The following is a 19,091-nucleotide window of genomic DNA, read 5'->3' as shown; positions in this document are numbered from 1 at the left end:
ACCGTGCCGTAAACGCATATCAAACCTGGTCACACATTATGAGCGAAGATAAAGATGGACGATAAAAGCGATGGAATTGCTTCCTCGCAACCAGGAAACCAGGAAGACAAATATGTGGCTACGTAAAGCTAGACACCGAGCGGAGTGGAAGCTCTTAGAGGAGGCCTATGTCCAAGGACAAGCTGTAAAATAGAAATTAACCGGCTTGCCGATTAATTATAAGTATTTATAGTACTTCACATTTTATGTACTAGGATAATTTTAACATAAAGGCTATTATTATTATATATTTCTGAACGTGCCTACGTCACTCTTCCATTATTATCTACACAATAAGACGCACGTGGCTCACTAAAGATTCAATAAAAAGATTTAAGATGACAGTCATAAGTGATAATATATCAGCGTATAATATATTTCAAATCTTAAAGATAATACGCGATAAGTAGCGCGGTTTGGTTGAGGTAAAATACATTTCATTGTCATAATGTAGTAATATGGTGTTATGTAAAAATAACTAGCTTATAGTGGAATTAAACATGTCAAGGAATGGGAAGGGATCGCCATTTTTAAAACAAGTAAGATATACAAAAACAATTTTATTATACAATCACGTTATTTGTTGTTTAGTTTATTTGTATTAGTTTGGCTCCAGTAACGCACATGGACCTGAAAGTGCCGGTTCCAGCTCCAGTAGCGATACTCTTCAGAAGGCTATAAAGAAAACTATCAGTACATGCAGAATTGTCACCTCGCTACTCAACATACAATTCTGTTGGATTCTTGCACAATAACTTTATATAAGCTTTCAGAGAATGAATTACTTATTATATTTCAGTGTTTTGTAACAGCGACGATTTGTTGCAATATAATTGGGCAAGGTGCTGCTTTTGGCTATATAGCAGTTCAGCTTCCAATGCTTAAGTCTAAGGACACCGAAATACCACTTACAAAGACTGAAGAAGCATGGATCGGTAAGGTGGTTTATATTTTTTATCACCGCTTATGTAACAAAATTATAGGTTCCTGCGATTACGCGAATACCAGATGTGGATGGTCATAAACCCTTTTTGTTGTTCTGCTGACTCGCCATTGGGTGCATCGGATCATTGTGTGGTCCGAAGCAGTGTGCCATTCACGCGCCCTCCACGACTTAGTCGGTCAGGTACTCCAGATGGCGTTGCTGACCCTGTCGCGGAGGTGGTCCTGAGGGTATGGAACTTTTTATTCCATTCGCTGCGTGATGTCCTAATGTTGGTTTAAACACTCTTATAATCTTGCGTCGAAATCTAGAATGTCTTAAAGCCTGGTCAGAAGGAGCGACATCTTGTGATGCATCGTCTCACTTCAATAACTCAGCCTCCAGGTCCTTCAAATGGGAAATCTCTAAGAAAAATTGTCAGAGCACATGGCCAGATTTGTCGAGAAATGACCCATTTCCTTGAGAGACTCGTGCCTTCTGGTCTCTTATCAAAACTGTCCAAGGGAATTTTTGTCAGCCCTCTATTCCACCACTGAACAGGGAGGATGAGTCGCTGGCCCACACCACAAAGGAGAAGGCCGATCTTCACGGTTGTCTTTTCGCCTCGAACTCGACTTTGGATGACCAAGGGAAGGCACTACACTACAGTAGATATCTGGAAGACCACCAGCTGATTAGCGACTGCTTCCGTCGTGGTTGCTAAGATACCTTCTCCTTTAGCTTACACATGAATGGAGGAGGCATCGAAATGGGGTCGACTAAATCTTGTTTTGGGCGTTGCACAGAGATATGGGTATACTCGGCATCTTCTACCGCATTACCATAGAGTGTTCAGACTAGTTGTTCGGATTAATCCGTCGTTTCACAATTGTGCGTTTTTAAGGCAGTTTTTGCCGCGTACCACCACTATGTAGAACCACCTACCCGCTGAAGTATTTCCAAACCAATTCGATTTAGAGTCCTTCAAGAAAAGAGCGTTTTGAACTTGCGAGCATTCTGGCAATGTAAGTGTCTACGGACGGCAGTATCACTTAACATCAGGTGAGTCTCCTGCTGTTTAATAAAAAACAGTAAGTACGTATTTGCCGAGGTATTTTTTTCTAGAAAGATACATTAGTCAATAGGAGGCACATATCTTTGTTTGAAACAAAATTTTACACGCAATTTTACTACCACAGAATACTAATAGGGCAAGACCCTTTTTTACATCAAAGTTAAATATAGTTTAAATTATAATATCGCTCTAAATTTTTCAGCTGGTATGCTACCCCTATGCATGATCCCGGGTTTCTTTTTAGCTACGCCATTAATGGACCGCTATGGGCGTAAAGCAACTCATGTTATCCTAATTATACCAGCATTGGTAGGATGGTTCATGCTTACCATTGCTTCTTCTGTTGCTGTAAGTATAAAGAGAATATGTATGATATTTTTAAGAACAATAATCTGTGCAAATCTAACGAGAAAAACGTAAACTTATAAGTAAAACCTGTTTTGATGAGAATCTTCACTACTTGAACGACTTCCAACTACATATTCAAAGTTAGACCACCCTTAAAGGCCGGCAACGCACCCACTAAAAATGGGTGTTTTTGGGCGTCCCGTAGGCTTGTTTGCCCTGCTTATTTAAAAAAAAAAACTCAAGAATATGTTTTAGCATATAATATTTAGAAGTTATGTTCTAAATCATTTTAGAATTCGTTCTCATCACTAATATAATAAAGACTTCGGTACTTCGTTAATAAGTTATTTTTCTTACAGGAAATTATCATCGCAAGAGCTCTCCAAGGGATCTCAGGGGGAATGCTCAATACTCTTCGATCTGTCCTTATTGGTGAATACACCAGTCCCAAAAACCGTGGAGCATTCTTAACCACGATATCATTTTCACAAGCCTTCGGCATATTCTTCGTACATTTAATAGGTTCCTGCTTCAGCTGGCAAATGACTGCTTTTATCTCAGTCTTCCTTCCGTTTGTGAGTTTACTGATGACCATATACGCACCAGAATCTCCCAGTTGGCTCCTAACAAGAGGACGTATTGATGAATGCAAAGAGGTGTTCCGATGGCTCAGAGGCAACGAAGAAGATGAAGAACTAGAAGACATGATTCAAGCAAGGTTGGCTTTTGAGAAATACGAAGCAACCACAAATCATAATAGGAATAAAATCGTCGATCTTATTCACACTATAAAAAAGAAAGAGTTCTATAAACCAATAATTTTAATGGCCCATTTAAATATCATCACACAATTTTCCGGTGGAACGACTATGGCAGCTTTTGCGCCTTCGATAATTGGCAAACTGATACCACAAGGCGATGTGGCATTTTGGATGGTTTTCTTGGATACACAGCGGTTAATAAGCAATTTCCTTGCCGTGTACATTATGAACAAAGTGAAGCGACGAACTATGATGTTTTCTACTGCTGGATTGTGTGTGATAAGTAACATTGCTATTGCCACTTACGTTCTTTGCCGGCTGATGGGCTGGAATTACAGTTCCGTGTGGCTACCAGCGCTTTTGATCAATATACAGTATTTTACTGTTGCAGTGGGCATGGTGCCCTTACCGAACATAATAGGTGGAGAAGTATTTGCATTGCAATACAGAAGTATAGGTGGATCGATAAGTTTAGCAACTGGTGGGATGTTTACGTTTGTCGTACTCTTAACGTTTCTACAGCTCATGGATAATTTGGGCTTGCATGGCACTTACTACCTATACTCGGTAATTTTGATAGTAAACATTTTTGTAGTGTGGTTGTTGCTTCCTGAAACGAGAGGGAAGACATTACAGCAAATAGAAGACGAATTTCGAGGTAAACCTTTGAGATTGGACGAAATTGAAGCACGACTGTCGTTGCAGTCTAACCCAATAGAAATTTATAAAAGGAGAGTGTCTGAACAGAGATTCAGTTCGACGCTCACATTATAGTGTCCATGTAAGGGTCAATTTATACTAGAGCAGAGTCGAAGCGCATCATTAAAATCTCAGAAGTAATGTAACACACACTTACTTCACAGAAGAATTAAAAAAAGAAGGCCTAAAAGGTTCTGGGTGCATCCACTGATTGCGGAGATCGTTATGGATTATTATTTAGTAGAGATTAATATTCTTACATATTTAATTAGCAGTTGAGAAATAAAGCATCGAGAGATTCCTTGTTTCTTAAATCATTATTATCTTTACGATATATTTATATGATAATCATACCGTACCGTCTACGCCGAAACAATTGCAGTGGGTGAGAATGTAAAAAAGAGGCGTCAGATATTGTATGCTCTGTTTGGTTGATTAGTAAAACAGCATTTCAGTCCAACAGTAAAAATTTAGGGGTGGACCACCCTTACCACTTAGAGGTTTAAAAGATACATTGTTGCCGACTTACTAAATATACATAAAAAAATTCATAAGAATCGGTCGAGCCGTTTGGGAGGAGTATGGGGACGAACATTAGATTTAATAAATAAAACAAGTTATATTTAATAATTGTCTATATTATTTGGTACACAATAACGGTCGCGATGTCCAACCATACTCGGCGATGTGAGCTTTTAATCATTTATCGACTTAACAGTTTATACACATCTCGTTCGCCGGTGTAGTTGCACACACGACACCATATCTATCATCTGTACAACTCTATTCGCACATTTAACATCAGATCAGAAGGGTACCTCTGAGTATACGTAAGTTATTATCATCTTAAGAACTTCATTTAGCAAGGTATAACTTGGGATAAATGAATTGAAAAAAGGCTGTTTGCACTGGTTTCAAATGCAAGTGACATTCAACCATAATATTTCATAGCGAAGGTTGACATTTGAAAGAACATATTTCTCGGATCGATACATCTTCTATCCCTTATACATCTTATAACTTACGTATACGTCAAGGCTGTAACGTGCATAGCATAAAGTCCATTGTTGCGATGTATAAATAGATGAAAAAATTAAAACTAGACGTACAAAAGATAAAATCATAAATATGCCTTTTTGATTTTAAATTGCCTTGTGCATGCATAGACATTTTGGTGAGCTGATAATGACTCTATTTAAACATCAAACATCAAAAATCGCAAGTACTTTAAGATTTCATTCATTAAAATAACTTAAAAATATAAATAAAAATATTTAGTTAAAATGAATTGTTGCTTTATAATAAAATAACAACTTTACGCTATGCTTAATCTGTTTAAGTGACATTACACAAAATTTTACATTGGCAACTTAATATCAGAATAAATTCTAATCACAGTCCAAAAGATACCGGGTAATAATTTAAATATGACGACCTCAGTTTGAATATTTTAATATAGAAAGGAACTTTCTCGATATATTCAATTGTATGTAGACCAATCACTTTTCATAACCATTGAGTTCCTAAATAAGTTTAATTAAATCCGATCTATTAAATATTCAAAATAAGTTCGTCAGGGGTGATAAAAATTAACCTAAGAATTAAAAATTATACACATAGTATACTCATAAAAGATACGAATCTATTTCGTAGGCTTTGATACAGGTGTATCTAGGCTTAGCTCAGAGGAAATGAGACAGCAATATATTCATCCTTCACACACTTTAATATTGTTTTAACTGTTTCTATATAAATATATATGCATTTGATTGTTAGGCAATTAATATTGTGCTACAAATTTAATTGAAACCAACTTCTACAATCAATAAAATGAAACTATTATAATAAATTCCACTTTGAATGAAATATGTTTTATTAAAAATCTCACGCCCTCGAGCTTCGCTTAGAAGTCTCAAATCAATAATGTATTCACAATATCCACACAAGTCCATTCGCATCTAAAATACACATAAAAATCATCTAACGCTTTAAAAAAATATTTACAATTTTTCATTCCGGTTATCTAGAAGCGTTTTCAATTTTACAAAATTTTGAACACTCGATTTTGGCTTCGACACCTCCCAAGGCCGTAATTCTAAATCCAGCCCGCGACCACTTAGCAAGACTTGGTGTTAGTCTATTTCATAATGCACAAATAGCAAATGTTATTTCCTATATCCCTGTTATTTACAAGTGGAAACTTTAAAAATGTTGTGATATTTAAATTTCGCGCCTTTTTCTCCATAGACTTGAGTTGTCTTTTATGTCAAGTCTGTTTCTCATTTGTCTTTGTCCTTCTCTATACTCTGTGAATATTACCAGCCAATGTATTGTTTTTAAACTAAATAATGAATAAGTTATTTTCACATATAAAACAACTTGTCTATTAAATCGTAACAAAAAATCTAGAAAATCATAAATTTAAATGTAAAGATGTTTTTGTATCTGTATTAAGGTGACAATTAATTAGTATTTAATTTTGCGAGATGTGATGTGAAGTTTAGAGATAGAAAAAGTCCTTGGACACAATGACAGGGGAGTAGAATAGGTATTATTTATAATAAAAATAATAAAAAAACAATTATTCAAGTTTCCACTATTGTAAATAACCTCGTACTATCCAATAGATAAACAACAAAACTAGCCATGGAATCGAAACCGTGTACCATTGAACAATTTTGTTATTTACATATTGAAAATCATTCATAAAGATTTAGCCAATTTTAGTGAACAAAGTTCACTTTACGTTTGAAAACGCTTATTCTCACTTTTGATAAGTGGAAAATCTCACTTATGTTTGTTAAGCCACCAAAGACAGCCAAAAATACAATTTGTCATAAAGAAAATTCGTATGCTTTGCTTTATTATTTATATAAAACGTCTAAAACTGAATATCACGCGAATTATTAGATTATTTAAAACGCGAAGTTTTGAGTACTTTTCAGTTAGCGAGACTCGAAATCAAAACGTAACATAAATAATGTACAAAAACTGGTAAATATCTTGTTAAGATGGATAAAGAAGTTTTATTTAAAGTATCATTTTCAAAGTTATTGTCCTATTTGAAAATAAATGAAATGAAGATCACAATTTACTATATTTTCATACTAAAAACCTCAAATAGCTGTTTTCTCCATATCACTATTGTGTTATTTATATAGAAAACTTAAAAAAAATACAAAACTCACTTCCCGCGATACGTACGCTTAGGACATCGTTTCTCAATCATTTTTATTTCGCGACCCACGAAGCCAAAAAATTAAGTAAAACAGTCTTGCGACCCCGTCACTGTAAAATTATTATGTATAGCCCGCTATTTTTACCGAATCTTTTGTACCTATATGTAGTTTGTATTTATTATTTTTCAACAGACTGCAACCCCCTTTAAAACAAACTCGACGAACCCCGCACCCTCTCTGATTGAGAAACGATGGCTAGGGTAAGATTTAATCCAGACTTAGCGCTAAGTATATACTTTAAAAATATATTGAATTTTGAAATAGGGGAGTAACTCCCGTTCCCAAATCTCACCCTTAAGTTTTAGAAAATCAAAAATAAATCCCCCGATCTTTTCAATCACACTTTCATTTAGATAAAATATTAACTCTTTGAGGTTTCTGCTACGTTCATGAATAGGACTGGGCCCTATAATCAATCTTTAAGTGCACGTAATAATCAAAGCAAAAGAGACCCTATCTTTAAGACGGAAGATTCATTATTTCGCTGTCAATAGTCTACTGTATAAGTCAAGAAATGTTGGTGCCGTTAGTTTCAATTAGATTTCTCTGCTAAAAAATGGGAAATATCGAGATTACAAAAGATGTAAGATTTTTTTAATTTCATTGATATTTGTTTTAAATCAAACTCCATACATACAAACTATAACTGTTACCAGCTAAAGTTTGGATGTATGGTATGTAAGCGAAACGGCATTAATATGTATATGTATGTAAGTTCTAATAATTGAATAATTTAAAAAAAAATCCGCTGTCTTATAAAAATGCTTTGACTAGATTGTATGCTTTTGGAGTTTAAATATTATTTATACCGATTCGCTTACGTGTTGATACGTGTATTATTTGAATAAAACTGAATTTAAACGCGATTTTAACCGATTTGAAAACTTTGGACAGCGACCACTGTTAAGCAGTCAAAAGGTCTATTTAATATCTCATTAATTCGCGTTTAAATCCCTTTTTATCAAATATGGTTAAATGGTATTGCTTGAATACCAATTCATAAATTCATACCTCAATTTATGCTATAATTCGTTAAATTGTTCATAATACATCTTAAGACAAATGCCTCGTAATTTCAAGTCCGAAGTTATTTATATTTTCCAAAATTTAATTGTCATGTACACTGATAATTTTTTTTAATATTTATATAAATTCTCCATTATTATTTGAGACCAATATGAAATATTAAAAATTTCATCAAGACGTTATTTGGTCATTAAATTGTCAAATCCAGTATTCTAAACAATCAGTTCCCATATTACCAACTGATTCAATTTAACACAACAGTACACCTACGGACTCGTTAGTACTTTATGGGAACTGATCGAGTTTGAGTTCATGTTCGTGTATAATAAGGTCACGTAATACTAAAAATATGCTCAGCCTTAATCTAATACACAAATCGGCAAGTCCGGGTAAAAACTAACAATAACCATAAGTTTATATACAGAAAAAAAGCCACAAATTTTACAAAGTTCTTCTGGTAGAGTGCATGTAAAAATACGCAGTAATTTAAGGTCTAACGTAAGATTCAAAGTCTGAATCTTACCCTAAAGCATGTTTACGTGAATGAAACTTATGGTTATCCTGTACATAGCCGTTCTAATCTGTACATACTTAATGTATCGTATCTCTCTTTTGCGCGCACGAACCGCACACGTAGTCGTCGTCTTCACGCAACGCGCCGCGACTCAAGCCCACGCAATGCATGTGGAACCACTGATCGCAGCCTCCGTCGCATTGTACCCAATCCACTTTGCCTGAAAATTTAATTAGATATAAGAATCTAGGAGCAGTGTTGGTTGGAGATTGCCCCGATGTGAGTATGGCCTTTGCTATGCCGAGGTCCATTCTAGGGATGATCGATATTAGAAAAACGGCCTAAAATTGTCAAACACCGTCCAATAATATCCAAATTAAAATCTCAAGATAAACATTCCGCGAAAATAGAGGACACCGTGAGCCATTTCTGCCAAATCCCTTTTAGTCGATACCAACTTCGGGGAAACAAATACAGATAATACAACTTTTTCTACAGCTGTGATACTTTTTGACATCCAACACCTTTTGTCTTCAGTCCGAAACGTCGATTAAATTTAAAATTATGAAAAATAATTGTAAATACATGATAACTTCAATCCGGTAAAAAATTGTTTTATTATCAAATGTGTGAAAGTTATGTCAATAAAAGACAATACTCGATGTCATAATCAAAAGCTCATAATCGATGTTCGAAATTTATCGAAAACAGAACATCGATGATTTTTGCATTAACAATTGACAAAGATATTAAATACAGTGAAATGGTTCGAAATTTATTAAGAAACAGAACAAATTATTACATATTCCGATATTTTTTATCAACTGACTGAATGAAAAGTAATTTTGATAAAGAAGAACCTTTTAATCTATTTCTTTGTTGATAAAGAGTAGTGTGGAAGTGTGAGAGAGAAAGAGCGAGCGAGACTACGAAGAACGAATAAACGATCTGGGCGCAAAGAATGAATACGCGTTATCTACTTAAAAAGTATTCACACACTATTATAAAATATTCGACACTTTTTTTGCTCGTATGTGTACGATGCGCAAACTTTCCTCAACTTCAAGCTAAGAAGTTTTCCGGTAGCGCCACTGTTATTTAATATGTAAATAAAAATACATTTTTTGTAATGAGAAATAAAGTTCTTTAAACATTATTTTATAAGAAAATCTAAATATCAAAACAAAAGAGCGTATGATAGCTACGAAGAGCTATCATACGCTATCTCTATCTGGACACGTCGCGGTAAGAGAATAAATGAAATATGATACTTTCTAAAGTTTGTATATTACCGAATATTTACTTACCAGTAGGTCTCAAACAAGCAGCGGCCGCACAATCGTCATCATCCTCAGCTGATGAAAGAGATGACGTACTGCTTCTTCGTGACGCAGCCTGGCGACGAGTCGAACTTGCTGCCGCGTGACCACCACGGGTTTGACCACCTGAAAAAATAATTTTGTATTATATTTAAAGGAATTTATACCAGTTTGAAAACATTTTGAATTTATTCAAGGTGGTGAAAAATCTTAGCTAAATTATTCATAATGAATTGATTAATAATTTTGTGTGTAATTCACATAAAATTCACAATTCAAATACACAATAATCGTGTCATATGTAATGTAATCTAATAATTTTATTAATTTAATATCTTAATAGGTATGCTATTTATTCTATAGCAAAATTTCCCAATATTACTGATTTGTTAGATGGATTAATTTGAATTTATGTAACCACAAAATCTTTTCAAGAAACAACCAATATTTTCACCAGACAAACAAAATTCAGCTTGGAAGATAAATTAAATAAGATATCCTTTTCTTAAATTCAGTTCAAAATAAAACACTCACCTAATCTAGTGTGGCGAACATGTTTGGCCCGTTTCCTCCTCTCTTGTCGGGCCATGTAATGCTTGCGCATCATCAGACCTGATGCAGAAGACAAAGGCTGCTTCCGATTCAGGTAGTTGGTGGTTGTTGATGAGCCTCGCTTGACTGTCTTTGCCGTCGGTCCTGGGACACCTGAAGTTGTATTTTATTATTATTTATATGCATAGTAAAACGAAAGTCTATAAAAGCTATATAGTTTTTTCTAAATATGTTATAAATATAAACACTTATTTACTCATTAAAAAGCTAATCGATCGAACGAGTTGAAAAAAAAATTTGTACCATTTAATAGTGTTAAGATAAAATATAGGCGTAACTTTAATAAGGAGTAACTTAAAAACAGATAAATTTACAAAATATATTAATAGAAAAATATAAAGTGCCCCACCGAAGGAAATTTGATTATATGGGAGTGCCCCCCTTTTCTCTAATTAAAAATTATTTGGAAATTTAATTACAGTTTTTCATGTTATGAAATTCACTTTCGTTTCTTCCTAAAACCTATCATTTAAGTTTCTTAAGTGAACAATATTTTTAAATATTAAAAGTTACGTACATTACATATAAAAATTTTAGAAAGGCAAAGGTGGGGCATGGCACAAAAAAGGTTGGAAAACACTGGTATAAACGCTTAACCAAAAAACAAGCTAAACGAGTCGAGTCATTTTAGGTAAGAGCTTTTTGTGTGTATGTCCCTTTCTTCGAGCAACAATATAATTGTATTTGAATACTAGAAATTCCACATTGTACCCACCATGAGGCCGACTCCGCTTGAGCTGATGATGATGCCTCTGCTGCGGAGGCCTCTTGCGCCTGCCCGCCTCCAACACGCGACCCGAGCGACGGCCCTCCGCACTTCGAACTGCCCACACGGCGCTCCAGATCTGCGCTTGCTCTTCCAGACGGACCTATATCGAATGTGCCAAAGATACAGACTTACAGCTAAGGGGCCGTTCAAATATTATGTAAGCACTTAAGGGGGGGGGGGGGGGGGGGTAAATCTTTGATTGTTGATGCATTTTCGAGGATTCCTACAAAAAGATAACACGTTTATGTACTATTATTTTCGAGAGCTTTGCTTACTTTTGCTGACAAGAGGGGGGGGGGGGGGGGGAAAAAAATTGCAGTAAATCTGCATACGTAATACTTGAACGGCCCCTAACTATCGATCTCATATACATTTTTCAATAATTCTTTCATAATAAACACAGGTAATCATCTACTTCCATACAAACCTAAACATCATATTGCAGAAATTCAAATTTAACTGTTTTTAGAATAATTTACCTCAAGAAGATCACCCTCCAACATGGCGTCCTCGAGCTTTTGAAGAATGCTTGGCGTACGACTGTTTGGTGACCGCGGCGTCGCACTGTACGCGTGTTCCACGCTCGCTGATGACCTATGGAAAATACATTTTTATAATTTCACAAAATTCGTTATTCTTAATATCATAGGATACAGATATGATATCTAGATACACATCTCGTAAGTATTGCCTTTAAAATTTCAAATTAAACATTCATTGTTTTAAGAATCAACTTAGGGAGCAGTCAAGTATTACGTCACGAAATTTTTGGACATTATTGACCCCCCCCCCATGTAACGCGCCGTAACGTTTTTCTGTACCCACTAGTAAAACGTTTCGTGATCACCCAGTGACTCTCTATACCTAAAAGTTACCATTATGTGGTGTAAAGTACTGGAAAGTCGAAAATAATATTAACAATAACGGCTTAATTCCATTCCCGCCCAACGGTCCCTTAAGGTGATATCAGACGGTTCATTTTTTGTTCATTTTCACCTTTCATTCGGTACATTTCACTCGAAATGAAATGTCTGAACAAAAATTGAAACACGAGTGCCGGATGAATTCATTAGTGAACCGATCCAACAGTGTTGTGTCGAATGAACGGTCTGAACACTGAGAGAACGTTCAATCGGATTCGGCCATTTTGTTTCGAGTCCTGTAGCCGACGGACATCACGTTGTCGACGAAGTTATAACTTTTTTTTTCTGTGTGTTATTATATTGTTTTCATGCGGCAAAATGGTGTTCAAGTGGAACGATCAAAATACATTACTTTTTTTGAAGAACTTTAAAAATTATCAATCCATGGTCGCACCCACCACCGTCGACGTTTTCTTTGCTTCTTTTTTGTCAACTCTTTGATTAAATGATCACAAATTAAACTAATTCCAAGACGTACGACTTCATTCGATGACATATTTAAAAGAAAGAACAATGAATGTTCATTTCTGTATCATTTCGTCTAAGCCGTGTGAACATAGAATGAAAAAAAATGAAGCATTCACTCGAGTGAACAATCATTCGAGTGAACCGTCTGATATCACCTTTAGAGACAAAGCAAGATGACGTCCCACCAATTCCTATGACGTCACATTTAGCAAAGCACTTTTGAGTATTCATTTTGTAGTAAGGTGCTTATCTTAAATTGCTTCTTACAGAGTGAGCCTGTTTGTATACCTTTGCGTGGGATCCGTCTTGTACGCAGCCAGTTGGGGACTTGAAAGTATAGCTCTTGCCGTGTCCTGCCACGCCATTGCCCTTTCTGTCACGCATTGCAACGCCTCACCCTCTGCTAACCGTACTGGGAGTTTTTGTAACCACACCTGAAGGAAAATATTTCAATTACCAAATAAGTACGTCGTCATAGTATATAATAAAATAAATTTAGAAGATTTAAATACTTCCAATTACCAGTCAACATTATTTTAATCTATTCAATTCGTGGATTTCGAAAGCTAAACCGATTTTTATTAAATTTGCACTGTCTTATATACAGTAAAATCTCTTTATTCGCGGGGTATACGTTCCATAAATATGCCGCGAATACAGAAACCGTGAATACAGAATGGTAATTTATATGGGTTTATAGGGGATACGTTCCTAGGTGCCAAAAAAAAACACAAATATATAAGAAAATCAATTTTTTGATGTTATTGAACATTTGATTATATAATCATTATCCTCAGGCTTAGGCAATGGTTTGAAGAATTTTGTTATTTTCTCTTGCTTGGCAGTTTTTAGCAATTTGCCTCTCAAAATTAAGACTTCGTTCCATAGATGGATCAATGTTCATAAAGAAATCGCAAAGCTCATTTGCCATTCTTAAACCAAAGTCAAAGTTTGAACTTGCACGGATTCTTCGTCATTTTCTGCAGTCAGAGCAGGCCATAGATTTTTCCAGCATGACTTCAATGTGTGTGGTTTCAGTTCGTCCAATGATTCTTCTATGTTTACGATGCATTTTGCTACGTCAAATTTCTTCGAGCATTCCATAACATTCATATCAGGATTACACTCCATATTATCTATATGATATTGCGTTAAACACCTATTGGAATTTTGTATGAAATTTTAGATCCGCGAATAAAGAAATTTTTTGCCGCGAATAAAGAAATTGGGTTGCATTTTTTTAATCCGCGAATAGTGAAAACGCGAATAAAGGAAGCGCGAATAGGGAGCTTTTACTGTATACCTAGTTTCAAAACGAATCGGTGATAATACGTATTTATTTATGAACACTTCGTTACAGAAACATAATACAATACAATTGACATAATTAAATAAAAAGGGGGTAACTGACGGCCTCATCGCTTTCGAGCGATCTCTTCCAGACAACCACTGCGATTTTTTTTAAATTAGATAAGGTAAGCAAGAAGTGCAAAAATACATAATATAAAGTTATTTAGATTATGGTTCAAAAATTTATGTATTACTTTTGCTTCATTAATTTATACTTCTTGACTGCACGGTTGGACATTCACTGATTTTAATATTTTAACAATAAAAACATGTTACACGAGGATAGTAATATTCTAATAATAAAATCGGTTCAGTAATTTAAGCTTAAAAATTATTCATTACAAACGTACCAAAATTCTAATATTTTTTTTTGTTAGTTTAAACTAAAAGTAATACTCGATACACAATCAACACCATACTGTCCTTACCAATAATGCAAGGATGCGATGTAATCTGGGCCGTTTCGTTCTGGTGCAGTCTGGACAGAGGAACTTCGCTTCTGGAGACGGGAACGGCAACTCTATTGGCTCTGGGCTTTCTTCTCTATCTTCTGTTTCATCACGGACAGCTGATATACACGATGCTGAAAATACAATTATAATAAATAATGTTGTAAAAAAAATTAATATAGTTAATTCGGACTCTTTTTCTTTTACTCGGGTCCGCCCTTTTGGGTTTTAATTGAAGGATATTTTACATAATTTATACATTTTTGCTGATAACTATGATTGCATTTTAATAACGGTCATCAGATAATTTCTGTCTCAACAAAGAAACTGAATAAAAATATCGTAACATATAGCCATGGGTGAATAAAGTAATGAAGTTTCGTTAATGAATTGATATTAACTGTAATTGCAGTAAGATTTGTTTCAGTGATTCGAAATCATTAACCAATTAAGAAATTAAAATATAATAAAAATATTATAACCCCGTTTGATGAATAAAGTCAAATAAAGCTTTATAAAAAATTACCAAAAACATTAAAAAAATCGACTTAATGTACTTGGATTTTTTAAATTAAATTAATGACTATTTGCGTGAGACATAATTAATATTCATTTGATAACGTAATAATATATTTTAATGTGATGATGTAGTGATAAAATAATATAAGAATTGACTTTTAATGTACTTATAACTATTCAACCTTTTAAGTCAAATTTTCACTCCATTATGAGTGGCAGAATATGCGAACTGTAAAACATTTTTGCAAATAAATTATTATATAGCGATGATGCATTTATATGCCTAAATTTTAATAACTAATTTATAAGATAATATTCATATAATCGATTTATAGTTGATTAACAATCAAACATTAAAGTAAATAAGTAACAATAATCGTACAAATAACTTACCATGAAACCAATCCTTGCACAGTTCACATTGTGTCATCAAGCCATATTGTCGTTTCTGACATGTGCAAAACGTGAGACCGGCTGTGGGCGGTGACCTGACCTCTTTGCGCATATTTTTGGACCTAAAATAAAAAAAATACATAAGTCCCATTTTGCAAATACAATTATTCTGTAGTATTGACTATTATTTCATTCAAAGTACCTTTTGTACCTAATCCAAAAAATATTTCGGAAGCATTTATCACTAAGAGCCTTAGACAGAAAGGAATACATTTTCTTTTTAAATGTACGTAAAAACAAATCTTAACAAATTCAGAAAACCAGGAGTTTTCCTAATTTAACCTAAAAAAGTTTTTTTCAGTTTACCACAAATTATTCCTATATTTTAATTCAGTTTTTGAAAGTGTGTAATTGCAGCTTAGAAAACGAAACATAATATGTCAGAACACAGTTTTGAACCTAATTCATGTTGAATCTGTAAAGCATCTTACCTCAACTCTCTGATAGCAGCCAACTCCCTCAACTCGGCCTGTTTGAACGCCGCAACGATCTCAGTGGGCGTGGCATCTTCACTAAAGTGCTTCAAAAGAGGTGGATCCTCTGAATTATCTCTTCCCCGTCGCCGAGGACTACTTGTTTCCGTACGAGGTGAAAGGGCTTCTAGTAGGGTGAACGGCCAATTCTGAGAAATAATCTTACTTATAATTTGTTGGCAATAGACACTTGCGTTATTTGCAAACCAGATTGGCCTAATTATGTAGTTTATAATAAATCACATATAAACTGTGAAAAGACAGCCAAATTCAATATTATGATATATCAAAGACAGAAGTGAGATCTAAATCGGAGCCAAGTTCCGTCCCGAAATTTAATTATAAAAATTAAAATACTCTTCTTTCTTTGTTCGATGGCAAGTTTCAAGCCAAATTCGAAAGAATAAAATAAGAACTTAAGAGCTTTAGATCTGGCAAAAGATATAATTTGTATATGAAAAGTAGCCTATATCTAAAAATTCATAAAATTTTTATGAGAAAAATATTAGATGTTTATTTGAAATATTTATTTAATATTGGCACCAAATGTTTCGTGCTCCACACGGTTCGCCAGTTCTGTTAGCTTGAGCATGGTTTATAACTCAGTTTGCTACGGCAATTAGATATTTGTAGTTCTCGCCATAAGTCGACGATAGAAATCATTTTACGTTTCCTAAAGCCAAATAAACAGTCTAATACTTAATCGTAAAATAATTATCTAATCTAGTAATTATTATAGATCAAGAGCCCAGGACTGCCAGACCTTCGTCATTTTATAAAAGCTGAAAGTTCTTCTGTGCGTGTCCCCTATACGGGTAAGAACGACCAGAGACTAGAGTTTGGGTAGTGGTTACTTTGGCAGATAACAGGTAGTAAAGGTGTATAAAATAGTACCTTAAATTCGTTAAAGTATAAAGCTGAATTTTTTTATATTTTATTAGGGATAACTTTAGAAATATCGTCATACATTGCCGGACACTTATGACAGTTGCTTCCCCCTGCTAGACACCCCTAAACATTAATAAATTATAATTATACTTTCGTTAGAGTATAAAAGCTAAATTTTATATGTTACTTGGGGACCTATGAAAAAATGATACCTCAATAGCCGGACCGTTTAAATGGTTTTTACACCCTGCCAGACACATTGAAAGTCCGCTGTAGGTCCGAGCGCGAGCGCTTAGTCGATTGCGATCTTTAAAGATATCCTATAAAAAAATGTCACAATTTTCGTTCTCATACTCCTCCGAAACGGCTCGACCGATTCTTATGACATTTTTTATGCATATTCAGTAAATCTGAGAATCGGCTACTATCCATCTTTCAAACCCCTAAGTGATAAGGGGTGTCCAATCCAACCCAAATTTTTTTTTAAATATTTTATCCTATTTTCTCTCCTCTACAATCAACCCCTATTTTTTATTATTGATCTAAAAAATGTTTTCTAGAAATAATATACATTTAAAGAAAAAACTTTTTAATCGGATTAAAGTTATGTATGTATTATTAAAATTTTGGTGTTGGATGTGAGCCATTTTTGCCAAAACCCACCATCTTTTAGTCGATACCAACTCCGGGGAAATAAATACAGATAATGCAACTTTCTCTGCAGCTGTGATACTTTTTGACATCCAACACCTTTTGTCTTTAGTCACCGTGACCACGCACGCTGTAAAGCACGCGAAACGTCGGATAAATTTAAAATTATGTTAAATAATTGTGCATTTATAATAACATAATACATAACTTTAATCCACTTAAAAAGTTTTTTTTTAAATGTGTAAAGGTTATGTCAATAAACGTTTGTCGGGTCAGCTAGTTTCATAATAAAATAACACTTGTTACCTTGTGTTATTGTATCAATTATGATTGACCATGAATGTTATGACATTGAAAGCTGGATTTCTGCCTAATTCGTTAGCTGTTAAAAAAGAGTTTGTAGGTTAAATTGTTTACCTTTTTCAAAAACATCTCAGCAGTGCCTCTCTTCCACTCCTTAGCCGACTGTAGAGCTGCTGCCAATTGATCCTTCTCGAATAACGATATCGGTATTTGCATGGACCGCTTTACCAAAGCTTCGACACTATGCATGTATGGGTATAATTCTTTTGACTGCATTTCTTCTACCTGTTAAAAGAAATTAAAGTCAGTCAACTTTTTAAACAGAAACGAAAATGTTGCGTTTTATTAGCGAGATCTGGAAGAGCTTAATGCCACGCGTCGGCATATTAATGTTATTCTTTTAATATGTAAATCGATATACAATAAATAAATAAACAAATATTTGTTCATACTACACGGAGCAAATGGGCAGGGCTCACCTGATGTTAAGTGATACCGGTACCCATAGAATTACATTGCCAGAGGGCTCACAAGTACGTTGTCGGCCTTTTAAGAATTGGTAAGCTCTTTTCTTCATCGACCCTAAATCGGATTAGCAAGCAATGCAAACAATATTCGTATTGCTTGTTTTAGTTTCAATTACATCGTGCGAATAAATTCGTGAATTCTCTACAAATTATGTAAAAAAAAAATGATTCGATATATACTAATATAACATACATATAATATTTAATAATATATTTAGTAATATTTTTTTGTTTTCTAAGAAGGCTTGCATGTGAATTGCGGCCTATAAAGAATTGGTACACTCTTTTTTTTTAGTAGAATTATTTCGGAAATACTTCAGTGGGCAGCTGGTCCACATAGTGGTGGTTAAAACTGCCTTAAACGCTCAGTTGTGGAGCTAGTTGTGCGCTAAACACTCTTCATACTAAATACGTATAAGGATTTTACCTTAGCCAACCAGTCCTTGGCGTGACCGGCAGCTGCTTTCAAAGCGTGTTGTGAAGGCAAAGCCGCCTCAATATCATCGCCTTCAGCCAACAAAGCGTCCAATTCGGTGATTGTTGTATGCGATCGCTCCGAGTCCTCCATCATATCGGGACTTCTGGTTGTATTCATATCCAATAGTACTGCTTTCACACGGGTCTCCCACTCTTCCACTTGCACTATAATAGGAAAGGTCATCAATATATTGAGACATATTTTGGCTCGTACACTGGTAGTCGTTGGTCACGTGATCGTTTTTCATACACCCTATACTCTGATTTTTCATTCCGTAGAATTCTGA

At 34.6% G+C, this 19,091-nt stretch overlaps 2 protein-coding genes across 2 annotated transcripts in view; one reads left to right on the top strand and one right to left on the bottom strand.

The window, feature by feature from the left end:
* Nucleotides 1-349: 349 nt before the first annotated feature.
* On the top strand, nt 350-4,349 carry LOC125059261 (facilitated trehalose transporter Tret1-2 homolog). Its single transcript, XM_047663627.1, has 4 exons — nt 350-578; nt 839-974; nt 2,239-2,384; nt 2,744-4,349. Exons 1-4 carry the CDS (start codon nt 540-542, stop codon nt 3,917-3,919), a joined length of 1,497 nt encoding a protein of 498 aa, XP_047519583.1. The 5' UTR covers nt 350-539; the 3' UTR covers nt 3,920-4,349.
* Nucleotides 4,350-4,464: 115 nt separating this feature from the next.
* LOC125059045 (lysine-specific demethylase lid-like) overlaps nt 4,465-19,091 on the bottom strand; it is a 34,855-nt gene continuing 20,228 nt past the window's right edge. The window contains exons 20-30 of the mRNA XM_047663226.1: nt 18,755-18,969; nt 17,915-18,085; nt 15,917-16,107; nt 15,426-15,547; nt 14,493-14,647; nt 13,003-13,148; nt 11,803-11,917; nt 11,270-11,423; nt 10,477-10,647; nt 9,931-10,068; nt 4,465-8,843 (exon numbers count right to left, since the gene is read on the bottom strand). Of these exons, the coding sequence (XP_047519182.1) occupies nt 8,701-8,843; nt 9,931-10,068; nt 10,477-10,647; nt 11,270-11,423; nt 11,803-11,917; nt 13,003-13,148; nt 14,493-14,647; nt 15,426-15,547; nt 15,917-16,107; nt 17,915-18,085; nt 18,755-18,969 (1,721 nt within the window). The 3' untranslated portion in view covers nt 4,465-8,700. The remainder of the gene's footprint in view (nt 8,844-9,930; nt 10,069-10,476; nt 10,648-11,269; nt 11,424-11,802; nt 11,918-13,002; nt 13,149-14,492; nt 14,648-15,425; nt 15,548-15,916; nt 16,108-17,914; nt 18,086-18,754; nt 18,970-19,091) is intronic.

The sequence above is a fragment of the Pieris napi genome, chromosome 19, assembly GCF_905475465.1.
Source record: "Pieris napi chromosome 19, ilPieNapi1.2, whole genome shotgun sequence".
NCBI lineage: Eukaryota > Metazoa > Arthropoda > Insecta > Lepidoptera > Pieridae > Pieris > Pieris napi.
Note: the sequence above shows the minus strand (reverse complement) of the source record. Positions and strands in the feature narration are given on the sequence as shown.

What these genes read in the sequence shown, in the direction of transcription:
- LOC125059261 (XM_047663627.1), top strand. Translation starts at nt 540, where the DNA reads ATGTCAAGGAATGGGAAGGGATCGCCATTTTTAAAACAA. An exon ending in GATCGCCATTTTTAAAACAA is followed by an intron (nt 579 to 838) that starts GTAAGATATACA and finishes ATTATATTTCAG; the next exon opens with TGTTTTGTAACAGCGACGAT. An exon ending in GACTGAAGAAGCATGGATCG is followed by an intron (nt 975 to 2,238) that starts GTAAGGTGGTTT and finishes TAAATTTTTCAG; the next exon opens with CTGGTATGCTACCCCTATGC.